The sequence below is a fragment of the Oncorhynchus kisutch genome, linkage group LG11, assembly GCF_002021735.2.
Source record: "Oncorhynchus kisutch isolate 150728-3 linkage group LG11, Okis_V2, whole genome shotgun sequence".
In the NCBI taxonomy this organism is placed as follows: domain Eukaryota; kingdom Metazoa; phylum Chordata; class Actinopteri; order Salmoniformes; family Salmonidae; genus Oncorhynchus; species Oncorhynchus kisutch.
Genome location: NC_034184.2, coordinates 70,020,299 through 70,048,044, shown reverse-complemented (window position 1 = coordinate 70,048,044; position 27,746 = coordinate 70,020,299). Strand labels below are relative to the sequence as shown.

At 45.1% G+C, this 27,746-nt stretch overlaps 1 protein-coding gene across 10 annotated transcripts in view; it reads right to left on the bottom strand.

Moving 5' to 3' along the window:
* Window positions 1-27,746, bottom strand: part of LOC109900162 (receptor-type tyrosine-protein phosphatase mu) — a 317,021-nt gene that overhangs the window by 135,498 nt on the left and 153,777 nt on the right. For all 10 annotated transcript variants that reach the window (XM_031836211.1, XM_031836212.1, XM_031836213.1 and 7 more), the window contains exons 8-9: window positions 6,359-6,667; window positions 4,708-4,817 (exon numbers count right to left, since the gene is read on the bottom strand). In XM_031836211.1, coding sequence (XP_031692071.1) covers window positions 4,708-4,817; window positions 6,359-6,667 — 419 coding nt within the window. The remainder of the gene's footprint in view (window positions 1-4,707; window positions 4,818-6,358; window positions 6,668-27,746) is intronic.

The following is a 27,746-nucleotide window of genomic DNA, read 5'->3' as shown; positions in this document are numbered from 1 at the left end:
GTGGATAATAGGAAACCACACTGCTATAAGACTCAAACCGGTATTAAGTTGTGAAAGTTCTTTTAAGGTTGTGAAGGTTCTTTTGAGGTTGTGTAAATGTTGAAGAGGGCCAGATGTTTCTGTCTTGACGCCACAGTGTTGTTGAAGGGTATTTTAAAGGCTGCAATCTTTATAAATACCGGATGATGTCAGACAGATTAAGTGCAGCATGTTTTACCCTGTCTAAGGTATGCCCCACGTTCCTGTCAAATTAAAGTCCTATGACAACCAGGCTCAAGTACTGTATGCCTCCGGTTTCAATTCCAGCAGATTGAGGGTGAACTTTTTCAACTGCCTATTTTAACAGTGTTCCCTACAATAATACATGTTTGGTCCCTTCAATCTTTGAAGATCACACTGTATATTCTCTGACTCACGATTGATTTACGAGAACATATCACAAGAGGAAGAGCTACTTCAATAATTTTCAATAAAAGAGGCATCTACAGTCGTGGGCAAAAGTTTTGAGAATGACACAAATATTAATTTTCACCAAGTCTGCTGCCTCAGTTTGTATGATGGCAATTTGCATATACTCCAGAATGTTATGAAGAGTGATCAGATTAATTGCAATTAATTGCAAAGTCCCTCTTTGCCATGCAAATGAACTGAATCCCCCAAAAACATTTCCACTACATTTCAGCCCTGCCACAAAAGGACCAGCTGACACCATGTCAGTGATTCGCTCAACACAGGTGTGAGTGTTGACGAGGACAAGGCTGGAGATCACTCTGTCATGCTGATTGAGTTTGAATAACAGACTGGAAGCTTCAAAAGGGGGGTGGTGCTTGGAATCATTGTTCTTACTCTGTCATCCATGGTTACCTGCAAGGAAACACGTGCCGTCATTATTGCTTTGCACAAAAAGGGCTTCACAGGCAAGGATATTGCTGCCAGTAAGATTGCACCTAAATCAACCATTTATTGGATCATCAAGAACTTCAAGGAGAGCGGTGCAATTGTTGTGAAGAAGGCTTCAAAGCGCCCAAGAAAGTCCAGCAGGCGCCAGGACCATCTCCTAAAGTTGATTCAGCTGCGGGATCATGGCACCACCAGTACAGAGCTTGCTCAGGAAGGTGTGAGTGCATCTACATGCACAGTGAGGCGAAGACTTTTGGAGGATGGCCTGGTGTCAAGAAGGGCAGCAAAGAAGCTGCCATCAGTCCTATGTCCTTCTGCAAAAGGTACAGGGATTGGACTGCTGAGGACTGGGGAAAAGTCATTTTCTCTGATGAATCCCCTTTCCGATTGCTTGGGGCATCCGGAAAAAAGCTTGTCCGGAGAAGACAAGGTGAGAGCTACCATCAGTCCTGTGTCATGCCAACAGTAAAGCATCCTGAGACCATTCATGTGTGGGGTTTCTTCTCAGCCAAGGGAGTGGGCTCACTCACAATTTTGCCTAAGAACACAGCCATGAATAAAGAATGGTACCAACACATCCTCCGAGAGCAACTTCTCCCAAACAACCAAGATCAACACTGCAAATATTGACTCTTTGCATCAACTTCATGTAATTGTCAATAAAAGCCTTTGACACTTATGAAATGCTGGTAATTATACTTCAGTATTCCATAATAATATCTGACAAAAATATCTAAAGACACTGAATCAGCAGACTTTGTGAAAATAATATTTGTGTCATTCTCAAAACTTTTGGCTACGACTGTAGTTCTACCGCTGACGTTGTACTGTTGAGGGCACCAATCCACATGTGTATACTCACAAACTCAGGGAAACAATTATACATTTGACTTATCCCCAAAACTTGGTATACGGGGGTCTGATTGAACAAAGCCCCAAGTTGTAACTTTCATTTCCTCCCTGGTTGTTGGGGAAACTCGTTTAATTCCTTGTCAGTTGTATTAGGAGCTCCACTCTGGGGCACAGGGCTGGGCTGGTGTTGGGAGTGCTGTCGGAGGGGGTTCAGTGGGTAATAGATTGTGTTAACAAGCCTCAGTGCATGCAGGCCTTAAGGTTATTAGGTTGGATTTATTAGATAATTAAGGGCCCGGAGTGAATGAAAGATGGAAGCCGCCCAGCTCCTGCCAGGCACAAGATGGATGTGTGTTAGAGAGAGAGAGAGCGGGAGACCGAGAAAGACAGAGAACGAGAGAGACCGAGAGAAAAAGACAAAGACAGATAGAGAGAGACACAGAGACAGATGGACAGAGGGAGAGAAGGAGACAGAAAAGAGAGAGCAGAAACCTACCAGAAAACCAAATTCCATCCCTCTTAGACAACTTCCTAGTCAAAATGTTTCACTGCAAAAGTGAAGGGGTAAACTTGGCAGAAGCCTAAAAAGTACATTTGACCTCTCAGCTTCCCCATCAAATCTAAACATTTCAACCAGACAACCTTAGAACATTCACAACAATGACAAATGGTTTGATGAAGAATGTAAAAACCTAAGAAAGGAATTGAGGAACCGATCCAACCAAAAACACAGAGACAAACCTGAGCCTACAACTTCATTATAAAGCCCCACAGTGGTGGTGGTATAATACCCATAAAACATAGCAGTCAAGCAGGGAAAAGGTTCCAATAGTTTTTCCACCATTCATTTATCCCATAGGGAATTTTGGAAACACTTCAAATAAGAGCTGTGCTTCGTGTAGGCTTACCTTGCATTACCTTTTGATAACCATGCAAATCTCTCTCGGACAAGCTGATTTTTATCAATATATTTGGCTCTATTTACTCTCAGATTCGAAAATGCTAATTGGCACCAAAGTGGACATCAAGAAAATCTACAAATCCCTGCAAGCTTCTGCATGTCATCTCTAGCTGACACCTTTGCTAACAGGTATGGTATTTTTTATAACTTGCACAATACAGTTCACAGAATTGTCCATTTAAATATATTTTGCCAATTTATTTATCACATTATTTAGCTAACATTAGATAGTTAATCCAGAGATTCTTACTTTTGCCTCGATTCGGCAGTCTCATCCACATCATCATGGCATTTGTAGTTCTTTATAATAGCCACATTAGCAGCTTATTTGCATTTAAATGCAGGCGACTATATTGATAAACGTCACGCGGTTATCAATGCGTCACGCAAGGGTAAGCCTACACGAAACACAGTCCTTATTTGATGCGTTTCTAAAATCCCCTATGGGAAAAACAAATGGTGGAGAGAAAAAAATTGAACCATTCCCTTGTTTGACACTAGTTTTATGGGTATTATGACTCATACTGTGGTACTCTATGTTGAAACACAATGAACAGCACGTCAGAAATCAGCTCAATGTAATTGAAGAATCTATTGAATTGAACCAGTTCTGGGAAAATTGGAACACACTAAAAACAACAAAAAGAGCTATCTATCCAAAATGGAGATGGATAAACCACTTCTCCAACATTTTTGGCCCTATAACAAAGAACAAACAGCAAAAACATATACATGATCAATTACACATTTTAGAGTCAGCTATTAAAAAGACTACCAGAACCTACTGGACTCTCCAATTACATTGAAGGAACTACAGGACAAAATACAAACCCTTCAATCCCCAAAAAAGGCCTGTGGTGTTGACGGTATCCTATATTAAATGATCAAACATACAAACCACACATTTTAATTGGCTATACTTAAACATCATCCTCAGCTCAGGCATCTTCCCCAATACTTGGAACCAAGGACTGATCACCCCAATCCACAAAAGTGGAGACCAAATTTGACCCCAATAACTACTGTAGGATATGAGTCAACAGCAACCTTGGGAAAATCCTCTGCATAATCATTAATAGCAGACTCCTACATTTCCTCAGTAAAAACAATGTCCTGAGCAAATGTCAAGCAACACAATTAGAAACAACCAAATCATGAGAAAACAAAAAGATAATTACTTGGCACATTGAGAAAAAAAACCAAAGAAAAGCAGAGCAAACTAGAATGCTATTTGGCCCTAAATAGAGGGAGTGCACCGTAGCAGAATATCTGACCACAGTGACTGACCCAAATGTAAAAAAATCCTTGACTATGTTCAGAGTCAGTGAGCATTGCCTTGCTACTGAAAGAGGCTGCCCAGGAAGCGAGAGAGAGGGGGGGAAGAAAGCGAGAGAGAGAGAGAGGGGGGAGAGGAAGCGAGAGAGAGAGAGAGGGGGGGAAGCGAGAGAGGGGAGAGAGAGAGAGAGGGGGGGAGGAAGCGAGAGAGGGGAGAGAGAGAGAGGGGGGGGGAGGAAGCGAGAGAGAGAGGGGGAGGAAGTGAGAGAGAGGGGGGAGGAAGCGAGAGAGAGAGAGAGAGAGAGGGGGGAGGAAGCGAGAGAGGGGAGAGAGAGAGGGGGAGGAAGCGAGAGAGAGAGGGGGAATAAGTGAGAGAGAGGGGGGAGGAAGCCAGAGTGAGAGAGGGGGAGGAAGCGAGAGTGAGAGAGGGGGAGGAAGTGAGAGAGAGAGAGAGAGAGAGAGAGAGAGAGGGGGGGGGGGGGGGAGGAGGAAGCGCGAGAGAGAGAGAGGGGGGAGGAAGCGAGAGAGAGGGGGGGGAGGAAGCGAGAGAGAGGGGGGGAGAAAGCAAGAGAGAGAGGGGGGGAGGAAGTGAGAGAGAGAGGGGGGAGGAAGCGAGAGAGAGAGGGGGGGGAAGCGAGAGAGAGGGGGGGGAGGAAGCGAGAGAGAAGGAGAGCATGGCCTGGGTGGGCAAATGGGCTCGGGAGTTTCTCAGATCTTACCTCATACTGCTTAATGATACCGTAGGTCTGGACAGGCTCGCGCCATCGCAGGGCGATCTTCTCTTCGTACGTGCTCCCCTGGATGGACTCGAGTGGCACAGCGCCAGGTACTATGGAGGAGAGGGACGAGGGGGAAATAAATTCAGAGCAAATTAAATATCGACCATTTTCGATATTGAGCCACTTCAACATCCTAACACCATCATAAATCGACATTGTGATTCCCATAGATTGGGCGGTTGGTTGGCGGCGAACTTTCTCCAGACCAAGCTTGAATGATTTGGTGAAAAGGATCAACTGAGGTCTCATGGGGGCGCAGGGCGGTCATGGTTCTGCCGTTGTCTCTTTCAACTACTTCAATAAGGCACATTAGATGGAACCTCCTAAAAGCTGTTGTGAGAGCACAGCATGGTTTGTTTTATTTTATTGACTTTACAGCATGGCTGTAGGTACACTACAGTAAACTGATACAGAGGCTTTACAGCATGGCTGTAGGTACACTACAGTAAACTGATACAGAGGCTTTACAGCATGGCTGTAGGTACACTACAGTAAACTGATACAGAGGCTTTACAGCATGGCTGTAGGTACACTACAGTAAACTGATACAGAGGCTTTACAGCATGGCTGTAGGTACACTACAGTAAACTGATACAGAGGCTTTACAGCATGGCTGTAGGTACACTACAGTAAACTGATACAGAGGCTTTACAGCATGGCTGTAGGTACACTACAGTAAACTGATACAGAGGCTTTACAGCATGGCTGTAGGTACACTACAGTAAACTGATAATGAGGCTTTACAGCATGGCTGTAGGTACACTACAGTAAACTGATACAGAGCTCTGGGTCCTCGCATTGTATATTGAATCGGAAGCAAAACAAACTAGCATTAGGGTCAAGGACAGCTAGAAAATGTAGACTCACTGGCAAAAAAGTTAAATGAAAGGAAAGCAAACCATTCCATTTTCTTGCTCATAACAGGGTCAAAGGTTTCTAGTTTCTACATTTCTTTTTGAAAAGCAGTGCAACTTAAATGCACCTCCTATACTCATTTGGAAAAGTTAAACTTGTTATCATGCAGATAATTCCATTAGAGGTCCTTTGAACATTTGATATCAATTTGAATAACCTCCAAACGGCTATTGAGGAGCAGAGTGAGATTGTAATCTTCAAATGGCCTTGAGCGCCAAAGGAGGAAAAAAACTAATGAAGCATCACAGAAGTAGATGTAGTTGTACGTATCAAAAGAAGGTAATGTAAGTGCTTTCAAATAACTATCTTTCCCTTATTGAAACACAAGCCCTCATGCTTTTGTGCTCTCTTAGACCCCAATGATGACCTTGAAAGGCTGAATGTTGGAAGTGTTGGCAGGGCCGAGTTGGGATCAACTCTATTTCAATTCTTAGAAGCTTTCTCTATTTTTCCCTTTCCCTTTCCCGTTCCCTCCCCCATCTCCTTCCCTCTCTCTCTCTCTCTCTCTCTCCCCCAGACCTCTGCCCCATCCTCTCTCGCGCGCTCTCTCTATCTCCCCACCCACCCTCTCGCTCTCCCCCCCCCCCCCCCACCACCACCACGCTCTCCTCACCCACCACGCTCTCTCCCCACTCTCTTCCCCCCCCACCCTGTCTCCCTCTTTTGTAGCACCCACCATCCTCATCGGTCAGCACGCCTACGTTCGTGCTCTGCTTGATGCCCTCTGGGTTCCTCAGCACCAGCTTGACACTGACATTGGTGTAGGGCGACAGGTTCCGGATGGTGTGCTGCGGAGCCACACTCAGCGTGTCGTAGCACACCTCCTCCCGGGTCTCCTCCTTGCCGCCAGCCCGGTAGCGGTACTGAACAGTCAGGTTGTAGCTGTGGCAGCGGGTCACATTGTAGCCGAAGGGCTCCCAGCGCACTGTGATCTGCTTGGACTTGATGTCCACCACCTCTAGTCTTCGGGGACCGTGCATGGGGTCTTTAAAGAAGGGGACAAGAGGGGAAAAGTTAGTCAATCATAAAGATAACATCAACACTAATTTATCGCAGCCTGTGTCAAACATGGAGATTATTAAACGTATTTAAAACATTTTTACCATTATTTTAATATAGCTTTTTGTTATCTAAAGGCTAGGAATGTTGGCAAGCATCAAAAACAACATCCCAATCCTCCTACCTACCCATCCTTTACCTGCTGTGGCACTGTGTAACCACCTAGTCTCCCCGCTCTGACTGCGAATGGTAATGGTCCCACCACTGATCCTTGGGGTAACCCCACTCTGACAGGAAATAGGACATGTTCCCAACACTTCTGTCCAGACAGCCACCCCAGGCCCTCTAGAACCCATCAGGTCTAATAAGAGAGCCATGGTTCCTGCTCTATCTGATCTCTACTCTCTCCCATGTTAAGTGAAGGCAGCCACACACAGCACTGTAATAGGATACATTTCCATCCTGGGTTCAATTGGCAGTCCATCTCTGTGGAATTTAGCGCTCTAACACTTAAGAGTTACATGAGCCATGCTGCTCTCGGACCACGGGAGCCACCAGATAGGCAATTTGGCAAGCCCGGGTGGACTCTGATAAGGAGACCAAGTTCCAATTGAAGCTGGATGGAAACCATGAGTGGGCAAAACCCATTCAATTGTACTTGTATAATTCTCTCCATGTCCACCGACTCTGTGACAAAGATTAGGTCAGAGACAAAAACCTGTGAGGTTTAATGCCATGGCAACAAAGACAGAAAAGGAGATGCCAAGTGGTTTAACATTGTCCACTTCTCTTTCTGCTGACATTGAGAGGACATCTTGAAAAAACAGGCAGCTCATGGACAGGACTCTATTTTGTCCTGGGTTTATATGAATATCCAAGTATCTAAGTATAGAGTCCATTTTTTAAATGTGTATTTCTATTCGGAGCACGAGGGAGCCGAGATTAAAATAAAGGGGCTGGGAGCACCTTTTAATCAGCAGTCTTGTAATAAAGCTCTCAGGGAAGGCGTTTTACAGGCAGAAATCAGATTCTGACAAGCCAGTCACTTGCACTCCTTAGATTTATGGCATTAATCACTAAAATCAGAACCTTCCGCACTTCCAGAAAGGTCTCTGTGAAGTCATCAACTTTTAACTTCAGCTGAATTGAGAAGTGCAGCCAACTACATGCATCACAGAGAGGATCAGACAAAAGAGATGGATGAAAGGATATCTAACAGCACTCTTACTCTATTTTTACACTTCCTTTTGCAGTTTTGCGCAACATCCCAAAGGAGTAAGACCTTTCTGATTACGACAGACTAATCCACTAATCTCCTATTGTCTGTTATGTAGATTTTGATCAATCAAATATTGTCCAAGGCTTAGATTCCACCATAGTAATCCCACATTTGGCTGGATATTTTCATCTATCTTCAATCATGTCCCGTTTCCACTAAACAAAAGTAGGATATAGGGAGGATGAGGAGTATTTTCCAAGAATACAGACATAAGCTAGCAGATAACCTCTCTATTCAATTTCCTAAACACAGGATCAGAGCGCTGTGTTGTGGAAATGTGTGAAGGTGATATACCGTGAGAGGAAAGCAAGGTCACACTCACTGTTATGGGGAGAAAGACGACTATGGCTGACCTCCCACCTAGAGCCACTCCAACTGAGGAATGTCAAGAGAAGGGGAGAAACGCTATACCACAGGCTTAGTAGTGCAAGCGTGTGTGAGGAGGACACGTGTGCAAGTCAGAATCAAACCCTGTGTTCATCTTTCGTGTTGTTCAACATTAGCTTGTAGGCCAAGGCATGCTCATTACAACGCAATACTAAGATTAAAGCACAAATCAATGCTTCATTGAAATACCTCTTAATATCACTGAGTACGCTGCAAGGCTCAACCCTTTGTTCTACGAAATCAAAGACGTCGATTTCAAGAGGACAGGGATGTCTTTGTATTCGAGGGCAGCATTGTGGGAGAAAAAAGGAGAAGGGGGGTGAAAATTGCCACACAAAAGACACATCCTCTCTTCTTTCCTCGACTGTTGATGCGATTGAGAGAGCTTGAGAGCTTGTGTGGGCTGAACTAAAAGCTTCTTTGGCGCGTGGCTGCATCTATCACACAACAAACTCCCGGTGCTGAAAAAAAATGGAGGACAGTTGCAGTGCAGGTGTGGGACTTGAAAATGCCAACAGTGTATTTTCTGTTCCCTCTAGTCTTTGATGCATATCCAAAGGGCCTGTGAGTGGTCTCGGAAGAGCAGGCTAGCATGTCTCTGGTGATGACAGTCGGGTTACATTGGTCTGTGGCTCTTTGGTTTAGGTACTGTTGAGTACAGGCATCCAGCCTGATAATGCAAGGACAGAGATGGACACCGTTGGCCATTCATAACTCCCCTCAGTTGATCAGGAAGACAATTGTCCTCCAATATACTCAAAATATATATTAATAGGAAGTGCTGGTGGAATTGTGCCAGATATCTCCATTTCACCTCATAAGCACAATAGTTTCAATGCACTTTTCAGTTGACATCACATGAACATAGCTGATGACAAAGCACCATCTATCATCTGTGATTCCATGGTCTACTCACCTACACAGCATTCACTCACCTAACCCCACTTGGCTCTTAAAAGCTAGGATTGAGGATAGGTACCTCTCGCTAAACCACAGTTTTCAAGTCTCCAGTGCACTTTCCCATTGTACTCGTACGACTGTGCAATCCAGAGCCCATTGTGTGTAACATTGTCACCGTTCTAAACGGTAATCACTGGCTTAACTGACAGGGAGCTCAGCTGGATAGTAGGCCTGAGGAGTCTTCCACTGCACATCTAGTCTTCTTCACTATTCCGGAGCTGCAGCTTAAGTGTCCGCCGATGCTGCGAGACATTCAAAGTAATCCAGAGGAGGCGAGAGCACAATGGCAATTGGGCCTCGCCGCAGAAGAGTGCTTACTGTTTCCTTTATGTGTTGATTGCGCATAGAAAAACATAACTTTGAATACTTGAAAGCATAATTGGAGCACTTTGGCATAATACCACTGAAAATGTCCCAATGAAAAGCCGGAGAGCAAAAACATTTTTGGGGTCAAAAGTTCCTTTTCAAAAGGATAATAATAATGAATAATGATGAATTAGATAAGGGTAAAAACCCTGGTGACAGAGGTATAGGATGAAACCTACATCAGAACAACAATTCCAATCAGGAAACAGAAGAGGAGACAAAAATGTTTCTCTCTCTCCACAGCCCATGAAATGTTACCGCTGTGAATGAGGCATGAGTATGTGAGAGGCAGAGGGAAAGAAAAGGGGCGAGAGAGAGAGAACTACACTACATGACCAAAAGTATGTGGACACCTACTCATCAAACATCTCATTCCAAAATCATGGGTTGGTCCCCCCTCATTAACACAGAGTTGGTCCCCCCTTTGCTGCTATAACACCCACCACTCTTCTGGGAAGGCTTTCCACAAGATGTTGGAACATTGATGCGGGGACTTGCTTCCATTCAGCCACAAGAGCATTAGTGAGATCGGGCACCGACGTTGGGCGATTAGGCCTGTGGCTCACAGTCGGCGTTTCAATTAATCCCAAAGGTTTCCGATGGGGTAGAGGTCAGGGCTCTGTGCAGGCCAGTCAAGTTCTTCCAGACCGATCTCGACAAACCATTTCTGTATGGACCTCGTTTTGTGCACGGGGCATTGTCATGCTGGAACAGGAAAGGGGCTTCCCCAACCTGTTGCCACAAAATTGGAAGCACAGAATTCTCTAGAATGCCATTGTATGCTGTAGCATTAATATACTCAGCAAAAAAAAGTAAGGTCCCTTTTCAGGACCCTGTCTTCCAAAGATAATTAGTAAAAATCCAAATAACTTCACAGATCTTCATTGTAAATGTGTTTAAACACTGTTTCCCATGCTTGTTCAATGAACCATAAACAATTAATGAACAAGCACCTGTGGAACGGTCGTTAAGACACTAACAGCTCAATTGCCTACCTTCTGTAAGGTCACAGTTATGAAAAAACTTAAGAAACTAAAGAGGCCTTTCTACTGCCCAGGGTCCCTGCTCATGTGCGTGAATGTGCCTTAGGCATGCTGCAAGGAGGCATGAGGACTGCAGATGTGGCCAGGGCAATAAATTGCAATGTCCGTACTGTGAGACGCCGAAGACAGCGCTACAGGGAGATGGGACGGACAGCTGATCGTCCTCGCAGTGGCAGAGCACGTGTAACAACACCTGCACAGGAACGGTACAGCCGAACATCACACCTGCGGGACAGGTACAGGATGGCAACAACAATTGCCCGAGGTACACCAGGAACACACAATCCCTACATCAGTGCTCAGAATGTCCGCAATAGGCTGAAAGAGACTGGACTGAGGGCTTGTAGGCCTGTTGTAAGGCAGGTCCTCACCAGACATCACAGGCAACAACGTCACCTAGGGGCACAAACCCATCGTCGCTGGACCACAGGACTGGCAAAAAGTGCTCTTCACTGACGAGTCACAGTCTTGTCTCACCAGGGTTGATGGATGGATTCGCGTTTATCGTCGAAGTGATTTGCGTTTATCGTCGAAGGAATGAGGCCTGTACACTGGCGCGGGATCAATTTGAAGGTGGAGGGTCCGTCATGGTCTGGGGCGGTGTGTCACAGCATCATCGGACTGAGCTTGTTGTCATTGAAGGCAATCTCAACACTGTGCGTTACAGGGAAGACATCCTCCTCCCTCATGTGGTACCCTTCCTGCAGGCTCATTCTGACATGACCATCCAGCATGACAATGCCACCAGCCATACTGCTCATTCTGTGCGGGATTTACTGCAAGACAGTAATGTCAGTGTTCTGCCATGGCCATCGAAGAGCCCGGATCTCAATCCCATTGAGCACGTCTGGGACATGTTGGATCGGAGGGTGAGGGCTAGGGCCATTCCCCCCAGAATTATCCTGGAACTCGCAAATGCCTTGGTGGAAGAGTGGGGTAACATATCACAGCAAGAACTGGCACATCTGGTGCAGTACATGAGGAGGAGATGCACTGTAGTACTTAATGCAGCTGGTGGCCACACCAGATACTGACTGTTACTTTTTGTTAAGGGACACATTATTCCATTTCTGTTAGTCACATGTCTGTGGAACTTGTTCAGTTTATGTCTCAGTTGTTGAATCTTATGTTCATACAAATATTTACACATGTCCCTTCACTGGAACTGAGGGGTCTAGCCCAAACCATTATTCCTCCTCCACCAAACTTTACAGTTACCACTGCATTGGGGCAAGTAGTGTTCTCCTGGCATCCGCCAAACGTTCGTCAGACTGCCAGATGATGAAGTGTGAATCATCACTCCAGAGAACACGTTTCCATTGCTCCACAGTCCAATAGTGGCAAGCTTTATACCACTCCAGCCGACACTTGGCATTGCGCATGGTGATCTTAGGCTTGTGTGTGGCTGCTCGGCCATCGAAACCCAGCTCCCGAACAAACAGTTACTGTGCTGACGTTGCTGCCAGAGGCAGTTTGGAACTCGGTAGTGAGTGTTGCAACTGAGGACAGGCGATTTTTACGCGCAACGCACAACAGCAGTCCTGTTCTGTGAGCTTGTGTGGCCTACCACTTCACTGCTGAGCTATTGTTGCTCCTAGACGTTTCCACTTCACAATAACAGCACTTACATTTGACCCGGGGCAGCTCTAGCAGGGCAGAAATTTGACAAACTGACTTGTTGGAAATGTGGCATCATATGAGGGTGCCACGTTGAACGTAACTGAGCTCTTCAGTAAGGCTATTCTACTTCCACTGTCTGTCTTTGGAGATTGCATGACTGTGTGCTCAATTTTATAAACCAGCCATCAACGGGTGTGGCTGAAATAGCTGAATCCACTCATTTGAAGGGGTGTCCACATATTTATGTATATATAGTGTACCTTCAACAGGAGTTAGGGAAGTCTGGGGCCTTTTATAAAGAAAACACAGCCATCTAATCTGTGAGCAACCTTTTCAAAACCCTGGGGAGTGCTCCAAAACTGACGGCAGATCAAAGGGGGGAGTGATAGGGAGTGTTTAGAGGAGCAGTGCAATTACTGGGTGGCTATCAACAGGAGCCCATTCACAGCTGATGTACAAATACTGTACAGTTCAGTCATGGCCTAAAGTTTTGGGAATGACACAAATATTAATTTTCACAAAGTCTGCTGCCTCAGTTTGTATGATGGTAATTTGCATATACTCCAGAATGTTATGAAGAGTGATCAGATGAATTGCAAAGTCCCTCTTTGCCATGCAAATGAACTGAATCCCCCAAAAACATTTCCACAACATTTCAGCCCTGCCATAAAAGGACCAGCTGACATCATGTCAGTGATTCGCTCAACACAGGTGTGAGTGTTGACGAGGACAAGGCTGGAGATCACTCTGTCATGCTGATTGAGTTTGAATAACAGACTGGAAGCTTCAAAAGGAAGGTGGTGCTTGGAATCATTCTTCTTCCTCTGTCAACCATGGTTACCTGCAAGGAAACACGTGCAGTCATCATTGCTTTGCACAAAAAGGACTTCACAGGCAAGAATATTGCTGCCAGTAAGATTGCACCTAAAGCAACCATTTATTGGATCATCAAGAACTTCAAGGAGAGTGGTTCAATTGTTGTGAAGAAGGCTTCAGGGCGCCCAAGAAAGTCCAGCAAGTGCCAGGAACGTCTCCTAAAGTTGATTCAGCTGTGGGATGGGGGCACCACCAGTACAGAGCTTGCTCAGGAATGGCAGCAGGCAGGTGTGAGTTCATCTGCACGCACAGTGAGGCGAAGACCTTTGGAGGATGGCCTGGTTTTAAGAAGGGCTGCAAAGAAGCCACTTCTCTCCAGGAAAAACATCAGGGACAGACTGATATTCTGCAAAAGGTACAGGGATTGGACTGCTGAAGACTGGGGTAAAGTCGTTTTCTCTGATGAATCCCCTTTCCGATTGTTTGGGGCATCCGGAAAAAAGCTTGTCCGGAGAAGACAAGGTGAGCGCTACCATCAGCCCTGTGTCATGCCAACAGTAAAGCATCCTGAGATCATTCATGTGTGGGGTTGCTTCTCAGCCAAGGGAGTGGGCTCACTCACAATTTTGCCTAAGAACACAGCCATGAATAAAGAATGGGACCAACACATCCTCCGAGAGCAACTTCTCCCAACCATCCAGGAACAGTTTGGTGACGAACAATGCCTTTTCCAGCATGATGGAGCACCTTGCCATAAGGCAAAAGTGATAACTAGGTGGCTCGGGGAACAAAACATCGATATTTTGGGTCCGGAAGTTAATTGACAGCATGCCAGGGCGTATTACAGAGGTCTTGAGAAAGAAGTGTCAACTCTGCACATATTGACTCTTTGCATCAACTTCATGTAATTCTCAATAAAAGCCTTTGACACTTATGAAATGCTTGTAATTATACTTCAGTATTCCATAGTAACATCTGACAAAAATATCTAAAGACACTGAGGTAGCAGACTTTGTGAAAATGTATATTTGTCTCATTCTCAAAACGACTGTCTATGCCGTACCACTGAATCCTACTCAAAGAGAGAGAGCAAGGAGGGAGAATGAGACAGAGAGAGAGAGAGAGAGAGAGAGAGAGAGACAGAGACAGAGACAGAGACAGAGACAGAGACAGAGACAGAGACAGAGAGAGAGAGGAGTGTAGGTAAAAAGAGAGCAAATTTGAGAGAAAAGAGAGCAGAGGAAGAATTGAAAGAGCCAAGAGGAAGAAAGAGTGATAGAAAGACAGATAAATATAGAGTTAGCCAAGAAAGAGAAAGAGAGATAGATAGGCGAGCAAGGGAGTTGTGACAGTAAACAGCCCACAGGGCCTCTTACCCCTTTCCACCCATCAATCAATAACTCCAGCATTCCAGATACCTGGGAATTCATTCCCAGTCAAAGGGAGCGGTGTTGTGTACACTTCACTTATGTCCTGACCACAGCAATAATTCCACCCCTTTCCAATTCCCCGAGCATCGAACAGACAGCGGTAAAACAATAATTAATGAATGCCCTATAGGATGACTCCTGACCCCAGCATGGAGGAGGAAGAGAAAGAGAGAGCGTCTCTCTATTAAAACCCAGAAAAGAGGGGGTCTATAATTGGCCATTTAGAGTGAGGTAAACATCTCAACCACACAGAGGAGACACTGGCGGCTGCACACAGTAGCTCCTATCAGGCAGTGTATAAAGCAGTAGGGTCTGCATGGCCTAACTCAACTTGGATATGCTATCAGCAGAAAATGACTTCAAAACTAAGCATGTCACACCTTGCTATGACAAATATGAGGACAGAGATGACTGAATTAATATATACACCTCTATCTATTCTATTGGGACAACCCACACACACGCACATGCACGCGCACACACACACACCATCTCAGCCAGAAGGAGCGCCTGCCACTGTGTGGGTGACAGCCCAAATCAGCTGACCTTCTGTTTACGATCCCTCTTTCCCTCCCTCCACCATATCATCTCCTCTTCAGAGTGTCCCTCTTCCCCCCCAAGGAGCCATTTGCCCTTCAGACTTCACAAGCGCCTTCCTTTGCACAATGCACCCACCCGTCTGTCTGGCTGGATATCTGGAATACATTTTGAACACATTGATTTTCCCTCTTCCCACTACCTTGTAATTGATAGTGAGACAGTCAAAAGACTTAACAATCTTATCGATTAACCCGCGTTGCAGAAAAAAAACTCCCACCAGACAAATCACGGTTTATTTACACAGGCAATCAGCTGCTGGAAGTAATGTGTGTGTGTGTGTGTGTGTGTGTGTGGTGTGTGTGTGTGTATGTGTGTGTATGTGTGTGTGTGTGTGTGTGTGTGTGTGTGTGTGTGTGTGTGTGTGTGTGTGTGTGTGTGTGTGTGTGTGTGTGTAGAGGAGAAAGCAAAGAGATTATCAGGTCTAGGAGTGTATTGTGAGTTGCTGATAAAGCCGAGAGACAGTATAAAGTAGGGCTCATATGCTGCTATGCGGTTGTTGGTGGGTAAACAAATAGCCCAGTGACTAGACTGCAGGCAGGGAGATAAGGGCTAAAACTCCATGGCCACCAATGAAATACGGAGACTGAGATCAAAGTCAAACATACACGCACACAAACATGCGGACTCACACCTGTTGTCACAAACTTTCATGAAGGAAGACACACATTGACACGGACCAATACATGAAAGCATGTACTGGTCCACACAGGCAACCCCACACACCATCTGACCACTAGCGATAACTCTCTCTCGCTGTCGCTGTGTATATTGAACTACAGGCTCTTTTCTTCTTCAAGTCGCCTTTTATCGCAGTGAGAATGGTCCGGTTCAGTGTTATCAAGGCCAGACTTCAAATGATTAAAGTGAGGAACACGTGGCAGGGCCCACTGTAAATCCTCCAGATATGGCGTATGATAAAACCTGTGCTCGCTCAGGGAAAGAAGTGAGAAATACATCCTTCCTGTGAAAAAAAAGCTTGCGCAATTTCCACAAAACAAATGCTCCTTCGGTCCTTCAAAGACGCACCCCGTTAAAAGGAAACAAAACTCAGAAACGAGTCAAGAAAAATCTCACGTCACCTTCCACACATATCGCTCTCAGACAACAGGCCTAGGTCCTCCTTCCCTCCCTACCACCCCTCACTCCTCTCTCCCCCCTAACATCTCCTGCTCTCCGCTGTCCCCCCCCTCTATTTGTGGGGAGAACTATTGAGGTTGGGCTCGGTTGGTGAATACGTTTCTGGTTCGCTGAAAGTGTGGAGGAATTGCCGGCTGGCCAGGCAGAGAAATCAAATTAGCCGGGTAGTGACATGCGTTCGCTACATTGGAAATTCACACCAGCCGTGCTGGAGGAGCGTGAGGAGAGGGGAGGGGGGGGGGGGGTCAGTTTCTCTGGCAGAGGGGAAATGTCATGACTGAAAGAGTGAGAGGAGAGAGAGAGTGAGATCGAGATTGTGAGAAATTAGGGTGAAATAGGGGAGGGGGAGAAGAGAGGGTCAGTGCGAGAATGGCTTGACATCTGTTGGGACATGACAGTCTCCCTCTGAGGTAATAGAGACTGCTGGCAATGGCCGTGGAAAACGGGGATTCGAGTCTGCCTTAAACACGCAGACACACACTGCATCACACATGCACAATAGGTTTACAGTAAGACAGGAGGTTATGGGAGAAGGGTGGGAAGGGTGGTGGGAGAGTATTGAAGAGCAAACAGCTCTCAATGGATATTAAGTTACAAAGTTGTGCACATTTTTTCTTGAACACACCAACTTTTCCCTCAAAAATTCAATAACTGTATGCTTGAGTATGGCGGAAAGTGTGCCTGTGTGTGAGCGCATGCACATGTCTGTGTGTCTGAATAGGATTGGGGGTTTAAAGAACGTCCATCCATCTCTTTCCCAGAGGGTACCAAGGTCCTCTTAACCATCCTCTCCAATCACCAGAGAACCAATCCACGCTCTCCTGCTCACGTAATAGCCAAATAGCTTGGTGAGCCCGAACACGACGAGCCTTCTTTGACACACCTGTCATAGAATTATACAAAATGGCGGGTCAGGGGCCAAGGTTGCTCGTCGGAGGAGAAGATGGATGAAGCCTATTACCCCGGCCTTAAACCTCCAGGTAGGGACATCTCTGAATGGTAGAGGGAGGGATGGATGGGGAGAGGAATGATGCTGCCAGAGAATTGATATTCATCGCATTTCAGGGTCGGCAGGGGTGGGATTTTCGGCCTTACCCCCCACTTGTACCAGTATAATCAAATCATTTCAAAAGGTGAAATATGCAGAAATCACTCCGCCGTTTCCTGGTTGCTAAAATTCTAGTAGTTTGCCTAATTTCAGTTTATATGGCAAAACAGAGCAAGTATAGTGTAGAGAATAATTGTCCCATCTAAACCGCTGTGAAATATATTTACCATAACCAACAATATAGTATTTTCAGATGTTTGAAGCTGGTGTACAAAACCGAAAGCATCACAATTATTCAATTTTATAACAACAGTAAGGAATGTATAAAGTGTGTAAGCGAGAGAAAAACGTCTGTAGCGCAGCTGTAGCATAGCACAGAGTTAGCATGATGTAGCTAGCATAGTGTAGTGTAGCGTGGTGCATCTTTCTACCTAAGCTCCCTTCTGCTATGGGCAGTGTTACGGAGCAGCAGCAGGCCTCTTGTGATGCACTAAGTGCTCTGGGAGGGAGAATAAAGGTATTAGTCCCGGATGAGAGGAAACAAATTGGCCGTGTCTGTGGCAGCCACGCTCCTACCCCGACACAGGGGTGTGTGTAGCTTAGTGTGTGTGAGCGAGCAAGAAAGGCAGCCAGTTCATCCTGCATGCAGACTCCAAAGCCTTGCATTAAATGACAGCCTCAATTCTCAGGCTCATCCTGGATTTTGCGTTAGAAGAACAATAGATAGAACGATAGAGTTGGTCCCTCCTCCACTCTTCTGGAAAGGCTTTCCACTAGATGCTGGAACATTGCTGCAGGGACTTACTTCCATTCAGCCACAAGAGCATTAGTGAGGTCGGGCACTGATGATGGGCGATTAGGTCTGGCTCGCAGTCGGCGTTCCAATTCATCGCAAAGGTGTTCGATGGGATTGAGTTCGGGGCTCTGTGCAGGCCAGTCAAATTTTTCCACACCAATCTCGACAAACTATTTCTGTATTGAACTCGCTTCGTACACGGGGGCATTGTCATGGTGAAACAGGAAAGGGCTTTCCCCAAACTGTTGCTACAATGTTGGAAGCACAGAATCGTCTAGAATGTCATTGTATGCCACTTCACAGTTGGCAATATGCATTGGGACAGGTAGCGTTTTCCTGGCATCCGCCAAACCCAGATTCGTCCGTCTGACTGTCAGATGGTGAAGCATGATTCATCACGCCAGAGAATGCTTTTACACTGCTCCAGAGTCCAATGGCAGTGACCTTTACACCACTCCAGCCGACACTTGACATTGCGCAAGGTGATCTTAGCCTTGTGTGCGGCTGCCCGGCCATCGAAACCCAGCTCCCGACAAACAGTTCTTGTGCTGACGTTGCTTCCAGAGGCAGTTTGGAACTTGGCATTGAGTGTTACATTCAAGAACAGGATTTTTTTTTTTAGGAGCAACTCGGCGGCCCTATTCTGTGAGCTTGTGTGGCCTACCATTTTGTGGCTGAGCAGTTGTTGCTTCCACTTCACAATAACAGCACTTACAGTTGACCGGGCAGATCTAGCAGGGCAGAAATTTGATGAACTGACTTGTTGGAAAGGTGGCATCCTATAACGGTGCCACGTTGAAAGTCACTGAGCTCTTCAGTATGGCCATTCTACTGTCAATGCTTGTCTACGGAGATTACATGGCTGTGTACTCGATGTTATACACCTGTCAGCAATGGGTGTGGCTGAAATAGCTGAATCCACTCATTTGAAGGGGTGTTCCACATACTTTTGTATATATAGTGTAGATCGATAGATAACTTGTAAACTTGTCTGGTTCTCCCCTTAGGAGGTCTTCATAGCTGTTCTGGTCCAGCACAGGGAGAGACAACACTGTTTGACTGACAGCCGTCCTCTTTTTCACACCCGGCGAGATGTGTGATACGCTGTCAGACCCCTGCACAGCCTAGCAGCACAGATTCTCACGGGTGCGTTCGAGCGTTCCGGAGACTAAACTCCGGCGCAGGCGAGCGGAGAGGGAGATGGCGAGATGTCACTGATTCTTCCCAGGGATACCAGAGACACAGAGGAACAGCTGTTGTCACTGAGACCAGTTGTCTGTGTGTGGTTGCGTGTGTGTGTGTACGGAGTGCTTTAAAAAAAATAAAGGAGTTTAGTATCGACGACAACAACAGGAAGAGTGTTGTTCCGCTTGGAAGTGCGTTTCATGTTGGTGTACCTCCGTCCTGATCTCACTGTCACTCATCTCTACTACTGTGCTATTCACTTCAGAGTAGCTCGGCACACACACACACACACACACACACACACACACACACACACACACACACACACACACACACACACACACACACACACACACACACACACACACATTTATTGTTTTTTGAAAACCCTTGTAAAAAGAGCGAGAGACAGAATGATTTCAACAGTATCAACACAGCCATCTGGGTAATGGCATCCGGCTTTCATCCTTATCAAAGCCCCGCTTCAGATCAGGTGGAAGCAGCCAATAATGACGGCTTTTTGACAACCGACAATCAAAACTCAATTACTCTCCGTGAGTGCTCTCCTGTATACCGCTATCCATCCCCTCTTCTCCTCTCCCCCTGATCTTCCCCTATTCATAACGGTAGGAGGACACAGAGGCACATCTGCTACTAAAACCACCAATCCCATTTTGTACATACACCCCATGGTTTAGAGGTTCTATAACCAATATTGGTGGTTGTATTGAGGAGTGTGTGTGTGTGTGTGTGTGTGTGTGTGTGTGCGCGCGTATGGCTCCTCATCCATTGTAGTGTACGGCTTTATAGCGTCACCCTTGGTGAAGTCAGAGTCACCATCACATTGGTGGTGAGCGCGAGAGCCTGGACTTAACACCTGCAGCTCATTAAAAGATGCAGACTGGGAGCCGAGGGAGGGGAAGTTTACAAATTACCAGATGAATATGTTGTGGAACACATCCTCTTCTTCCATCATCCCACTAGGGTCTGTCAGTGTAACTCCATTTATTATTCATGTTATTACATGACATATTAACAACACCTCAATTAAGGAGACATCTCTCACCATCACACCGTGTCATCGCTAAAACAAGTTAAGACTTAAAAGGATTCATGCCGTGTTATTGTTGAAATAAATGGCTTGTCCGAGTCTGTCAAATAAGGCAAAGCACACACCAGCTTCCAGATGTTTTCTGTCTTTCTGAATTAAGTGCCGCGACCACAGTGATGTGACGATGGACTGACCACACACATGTAGAGACTGACGGGATGGAAGGACGGATGAATAGATGGAGGGAGAAGTGTCAGCTCCATTCATCCTCTCTCCCTGACACGGCTCTGCAGAGCGAGACGAGACATGTTTCAAATCTGTTCTCATCAGGAAGAGGCCATGTTTCCTCTAAAGGTCAGACCCCTGGACTGGCAGAGCTGTGTGTGTGCGTGCCTTCATGTGCAACAACCTCTCCCTCAACGTCAGCAAGACAAAGGAGCTGATCGTGGACTACAGAAAACGGAGGCCCCCATCCACATGGATGGGGCTGTAGGTCGAGAGTTTAAAGCTCCTCGGTGTCCACATCACTAAGGAATTATCATGGTCCACACACGTGAAGAGGGCATGACTACACCTCTTCCCCCTCAGGAGGCTAAAAAGATTTGGCATGGGTCCGCAGATCCACAAAAAGATCTACAGCTGCACCATTGAGAGCATCTTGACTGGCTGTATAGCCGCTTGGTATAGCAACTGCTTGGCATCCGACCACAAGGTGCTTCAGAAAGTAGTGCGTACGGTCCAGTAAATCACTGGGGCCGGGCAACCTGCCATCCAGGACCATTAAACCAGGCGGTGTCAGAGTTAGGCCCTTAAAATTGTCAAATAAAATTGTTGTACTTTTTAACTGCATTGTTGGGAACGGGTTCACTTGTTGTATTCGGCGCATTTGACAAATAACATTTGATTTGATATGATGCTGTTACTGTTTATTATCTATTCTGTTGCTTAGTCACTTTATCCCTACCTATTTGTACAGTTGAAGTCAGATGTTTACATACACTTAGGTTGGAGTCATTAACACTCATTCTTCAACCACTCCACAAATTTCTTGTTAACAAACTATAGTTTTGGCAAGTCGGTTAGGACGTCTACTTTGTGCATGACACAAGTCATTTTTCCAACAACTGTTTACAGACAGATTATTTAACCTATAATTCACTGAATCACAATTCCAGTGGGTCAGAAGTTTACATACACTAAGTTGACTGTGCCTTTAACTTTTTTGGGACTGGGGGGCAGTATTGAGTAGCTTAGATGAATAAGGTGCCCAGAGTAAACTACCTGCTACTCAGGCCCAGTTGCTAATATATGCATATTATTAGTAGTATTGGATAGAAAACTCTGAAGTTTCTAAAACTGTTTGAATGATGTCTGTGAGTATAACAGTACTCAATATGGCAGGCAAAAACCTGAGAAAAAATCCAAACAGGAAGTAGGAAATCTGAGGTTTGTAGTTTTTCAAGTCATTGCCTATAAAATATACAGTGTCTATGGGGTCATATTGCACTTCCTAAGGCTTCCACTAGATGTCAACAGTCTATAGAAAGTTGTTTGAAGGAGGGGGGAATGAGAGCTGATTGAGTCAGGGGTCTGGCAGAGTGCCATGAGCTGACCACGCGCGCTCACGTGAGAGTTAGCTGCGTTCCATTGCCTTTCTACAGACAAAGGAATTCTCTGGTTGAAACATTATTGAAGATTTATGATAAAAACATCCTAAAGATTGATTCTATACTTTGTTTGACATGTTTCTGTTACTTTTCGTCTGAACTTTCGTCTGGACTTGCCCGCGCCTTGTGAGTTTGGATTGTGTACTAAACGCGCAAACAAAAAGGAGGTATTTGGACATTAATGATGAACAAAACAAACATTTATTGTGGAACTGGAATTCCTAGGAGTGCATTCTGATGAAGATCATCAAAGGTAAGTGAATATTTATAATGCTTTTTCTGACTTCTGTTGACTCCACAACATGGCGGGTATCTGTTTGGGTTGTTTGTTGTCTGATCGCTGTAATCAGATTATTGCATGGTGTGCTTTTTCCGTAAAGATTTTTTTAAATCTGACACAGCGGTTGCATTAAGGAGAAGTGGATCTAAAATTCCATTCATAACAGTTGTATCTTTTATCAATATTTATTATGAGTATTTCTGTAAATTGATGTGGCTCTCTGCAAAATCACTGGATGTTTTGGAACTACTGAACATAATGCGTCAATGTAAACTGAGATTTTTGGATATAAACATGAAGTTTATCGAACAAAACATACATCTATTGTGTAACACTATGTCCTATGAGTGTCATCTGATGAAGATCATCAAAGGTTTGTGATTAATTTTATCTCTATTTCTGCTTTTTTTCTTTGGCTGGAATAATGTCTGTGTTTTTCTGTGACTAGGTACTGACCTAACATAATCGTTTGGTGTGCTTTTGTCGTAAAGCCTTTTTGAAATCGGACACTGTGGCTGGATTTACAACAAGTCTATCTTTAAAATGGTATAAAATACTTGTATGTTTGAGGAATTTAAATTATGGGATTTCTGTTGTTTTGAATTTGGCACCCTGCAATTTCACTGGCTGTTGGTGAGGTGGGACGTTACCGTCCCACATATCCCAGAGAGGTTAAACAGTTTGGAAAATTCCAGAAAATGATGTCATGACTTTATAAGGCTAATTGACATCATTTGAGTCAATTGGAGGTGTACCTGTGGATGAATTTCAAGGCCTACCTTCAAACTCCGTGCCTCTTTGCTTGACATCATGGGAAAATCAAAATAAATTGTAGACCTCCACAAGTCTGGTTCATCCTTGAGAGCAATTTCCAAATGCCTGAAGGTACCACGTTCATCTGTACAAACAATAGTATGCAAGTATAAACACCATGGGACCACACACCCACCATACCGCTCAGGAAGGAGACGCATTCTGTCTCCTAGAGACGAACGTACTTTGGTGAGAAAGGTGCAAATCAATACCAGGACAACAGCAAAAGGACCTTGTGAAGATGCTGGAGGAAACGGGTATAAAAGTATCTATAGTAAAACGAGTCCTATATTGACATAAGCTGAAAGGCCGCTCAGCAAGGAAGAAGCCTCTGCTCAAAAACCGCCATAAAACAGCCGGACTACGGTTTGCAACTGCACAAAGATTGTACTTTTTGGAGAACTGTCCTCTGGTCTGATGAAACAAAAATAGAACTGTTTGGCCATAATGTTCATCATTATGTTTGGAGGAAAAAGGGGGAGGCTTGCAAGCCGAAGAACACCATCCCAACCGTGAAGCATGGGGTGGCAGCATCATGTTGTGGGGGTGCTTTGCTGCAGGAGGGACTGTGGTGCACTTCACAAAATAGATGGCTTCATGAGCAAGGAAACATCTCAAGAAATCAGTCAGGAAGTTAAAGCTTGGTCACAAATGGGTCTTCCAAATGGACAATGATCCCAAGCATACTTCCAAAGTTGTGGCAAAATGGCTAAAGGACAACAAAGTCAAGGTATTGGAGTGGCCATCACAAAGCCCTCAATCCTATAGAAAATGTGTGGGCAGAACTGAAAAAGAGTGTGTGAGCAAGGAGGCCTACAAACCTGACTCAGTTACACCAGCTCTGTCAGGAGGGATGGGCCAAATGGGAAACATTTGACCCAAGTTAAACTATTTAAAGGCAATGCTACCAAATACTAATTGATTGTATGTAAACTTCTGACCCACTGGGAATGTGATGAAAGAAATAAAAGCTGAAATAAATAATTCTCTCTACTATTACTCTGACATTTCCTAAGACCTAAGAAAGGGTACTTTTACTAGGATTAAATGTCAGGTATTGTGAAAAACGGAGTTTAAATGTATTTGGGTAAGGTGTATGTAAACTTCCGACTTCAACTGGACATATCTACCTCAATTACCTCGTACCTCTGCACATCGACTCATTACTAGTACCCCGTGTATATCGCAAAGTTATCGGTACTCATTGTGTATTTATTACTCGTGTTATTATTTTTCTATGATAAAAAAAAATCTCTGCATTTTTGGAAAGGGCCACGACCACACACACCCCTCATTCCTACCAATCCTCCAGGGCAGAAGAGAGACAGTTTTCTCAATGGGCTGATTGTGATGTAATGGATGGCGTGTCCAAGAACCACCATCAGGGTTACAGCTCTATTGTTAAACACAACTACTGTGTGGAGTCACACACAACTTGGTGTGTCTTCCTGCTGGGCAGTGATTAATGGTGGTGCCAAGTAATGGGGAAATGGCTGTGTGTTAGGGGGAAGTAGGGGGCCTGCAGGGAAGGAGAAGTGGGCAGTAGGGAGAGTGAGGGGGGCAGTAGAGAAGGAGAGGTGGACAGTGGGGAAGGAGAAGGGGGCAGTAGAGGGCCTGCAGGGAAGTTGAGGTGGGCAGGGTCCCTGAGCAGAGGTCTTATCTGGTCCCTCTGTGGCTGGGAGCCAGACAGCTCCTCAAAGACCTTAGCCCTGCTCTGGAGTCCCCTCGGGGAATCTTCACTTTCACACACACACGCTCATGCACAGATGCAGTCTCACGCGTGCACACAAGAATACAAATATTTAACTCTTTCCCAAGCCCATATAAAATATTTCTCTCTTTCTCCCACACACTACGCAAACAAACACATTGAACAGACACCAAAGCCAAAGGAAAGAGTCGTACTGATTCAAAATCATTCAACAGGGTTTCTAGGATTTTTTATTTAACAAAGGCTTCTTTTGAAAAACAAGGTTTTTCTGAAGTGCAAGAAAAAACATCACTGAGTGAGAAATGTCCCATTCAAATACAGGAAATGTCAGAACGTCATTTGAAGTACTGTGTGGAAACAATATTCTATCATCTCATTTTTAAGGGTGGCAATAGACAGAGTCAATAAAGACCTCCCCATTATGTTAGAACCCAACTGGACTCATACACTTACCATTCACTCTAGAGGTTAGAGGTTAAAGCTTTTAGGGTACGTAAGTGTGAAATAACAGTCTATTTTCTAATGATCGCAGAGGAGGCTAAACACACCCTAAAATGAGAGAAGTGAGGAGCGTTCTCCACACCAATTACCTCGCTCTACTCTCGCAGTGGTTTGCCTGGGGCGATTAGGCTGTTTGCGGTGTGCATGTGCGTGTTGGGGTAATGGCCTCCTTCACCGATAAAAGGCAGGTTTGGTTCATTTACCGCTCCCGACAACGATGAGACAGCCTACAGGGAGGAGGTCAGTGACCTGGCACAGTGGTGCCAACAACCTCTCCCTCAACGTCAGCAAGACAAAGGAGTTGATCGTGGACTACAGGAAACGGAGGGTCGAGCACGCCCCCATTCACATTTATGAGGCTGTAGTGGAACCGGTCGAGAGCTTCAAGTTCCTCTATGTCCACAACACTAAGGTACTATCATGGTCCACACACATCAACACAGTCGTGAAGAGGCCACGACAATGCCTCTTCCCCCTCAGGAGGCTGGAAAAAGTCAGCACGGGCCCTCAGAGATCCTCAAAAAGTTATACAGTTGCACCATTGAGAGCATCTTGACTGGCTGCATCACCGCTTGGTATGGCAACTGTTTGGCACCTGACCGCAAGGCGTTACAGGGGGTTGTGCGTACTGCCCAGTACATCACTGGGGCCTCTATACCTGCCATCCAGGACCTCTATACCAGGTAGTGTCAGAGAAAGGCCCTAAAGTCAAGTCAGACTGTTCTCTCTCTTATCGCATGCCAAACGGTACCGATGCTCCAAGAGTGTGCAAAGCTGTCATCAAGGCAAAGGGTGGCTACTTAGAAGAATCTCAAATATAAACTATATTTTGATTTTGTTATTGTGTGTCCAAACCTTTGAATGGTACTGTATATACATTTCTACCTCAACTTGGTACTGGTACCCCATGTATACAGCCAAGTTATCGTGTATTTATTCCTCGTGTTATTATTTTTTATTGTTTTCTTCTTACATTTTTTTCTACTATTTATCTTTTTTTCTGCATTGTTGGTAAGGGCCAGTACGTAAGCATTTCACTCTTAGTCTACACCTGTTGTTTACGAAGCATGCAATAAATACAATTCGATTTGAATTCACACTTACAGTCTGGAAATTCTCTTGTCAAGGTGTCAGTTAATATTGCCCCAGTCAACGGCCTTCCTTAGTATTAAAGAAGACGATGGAAACATTAACAGGGAATAGGGTCCAAATAGGGTTAGTGTGTAGATTAGAGTGCTATATGTGCTGTATACCAAAGGTTAAGTCATTACGGAGGCCCTTTAATTGAAGATGAGAGTGAAACAATATGGCTGTTCCCCCATCCTCCTCAGAGCTTTTCTATCTTTCCCTTGATTCCATTTGGATGTAACTCGATAAACCAGGCAGACCGGATGAAACCAGCTTGGCTTGCGCCCTCCCAAAGATGACCTGGGGTGGATGAATAATGCTCCACAGAGCGTTAGGGTGGGTTTTAGCGTCACTGAGAGGTGTATAACGAGGTTAAACAGTGACAAACCATCTACAGCGATGTAGGCTGAACTGAAATGAGAGCGGCGGAGAAATGCCTGTGGGTCTGTTCCATTTTCTTTCTCTCCCCCCATTTTCCTTACTGTCTCTACTTAGACCTATCTAAGGCTTGTTTTGTCAAGACCGATAACAGCGTGACGTTCCTTGGGCGAAAGTTCAGAACAAGAGTTGGTCAGCTTTCATTTGGGCGCTGAGTCTAACAGCCGCTGTCACACACATACGAGAGGAAGAGGGAGAGACAAGGGGAGAAAAAGTAGGAAATTGCATTGCCTGTTCAATAGGCCAATAAGAGTACAGAAAGAGAGAGAGAGAAATAAAGTGAGAGAGAATAACCATTGAAATTACGTTTCAAGCAGAAAATGACGGAGGTCCCACTCAGAACCCAAACTCTGATTGTGTTCAGGGCGGCTAAAAGAAAACTGCAGTGAAAAGAACAATAAAACCATATTTTCTTGTTCCATGAATGAAATGCATAGCTTAAAAAACCCATCTACTGTAGAGCCGTGTGGACCATTGCCGTTGGAGAAACTTGTTTCTCATTTTGCCACAGTAAAATGAGACACCGGTCAGCTGAGTTATGGCGGAACACATAATGACAGATACAGGTGGATTGTCATCACCCCCAGGGGTATGATAGAACAGGAGATGGTGTATTATAATTTTTGGTTTCCTGTAACAGTCTCTGCCTACAGAATCTGGTGAGAACGCTCATATTTCCACACTGCTGCAACAGATACCATCAGTCCCCTATGGAGTCACACCGCTAACCATTAAAGTCCATGTCACACTAGTCACTGATTCCATTTGATATGAGAAAAGCAATCTTGGGAAGCCATTAACACATTCCC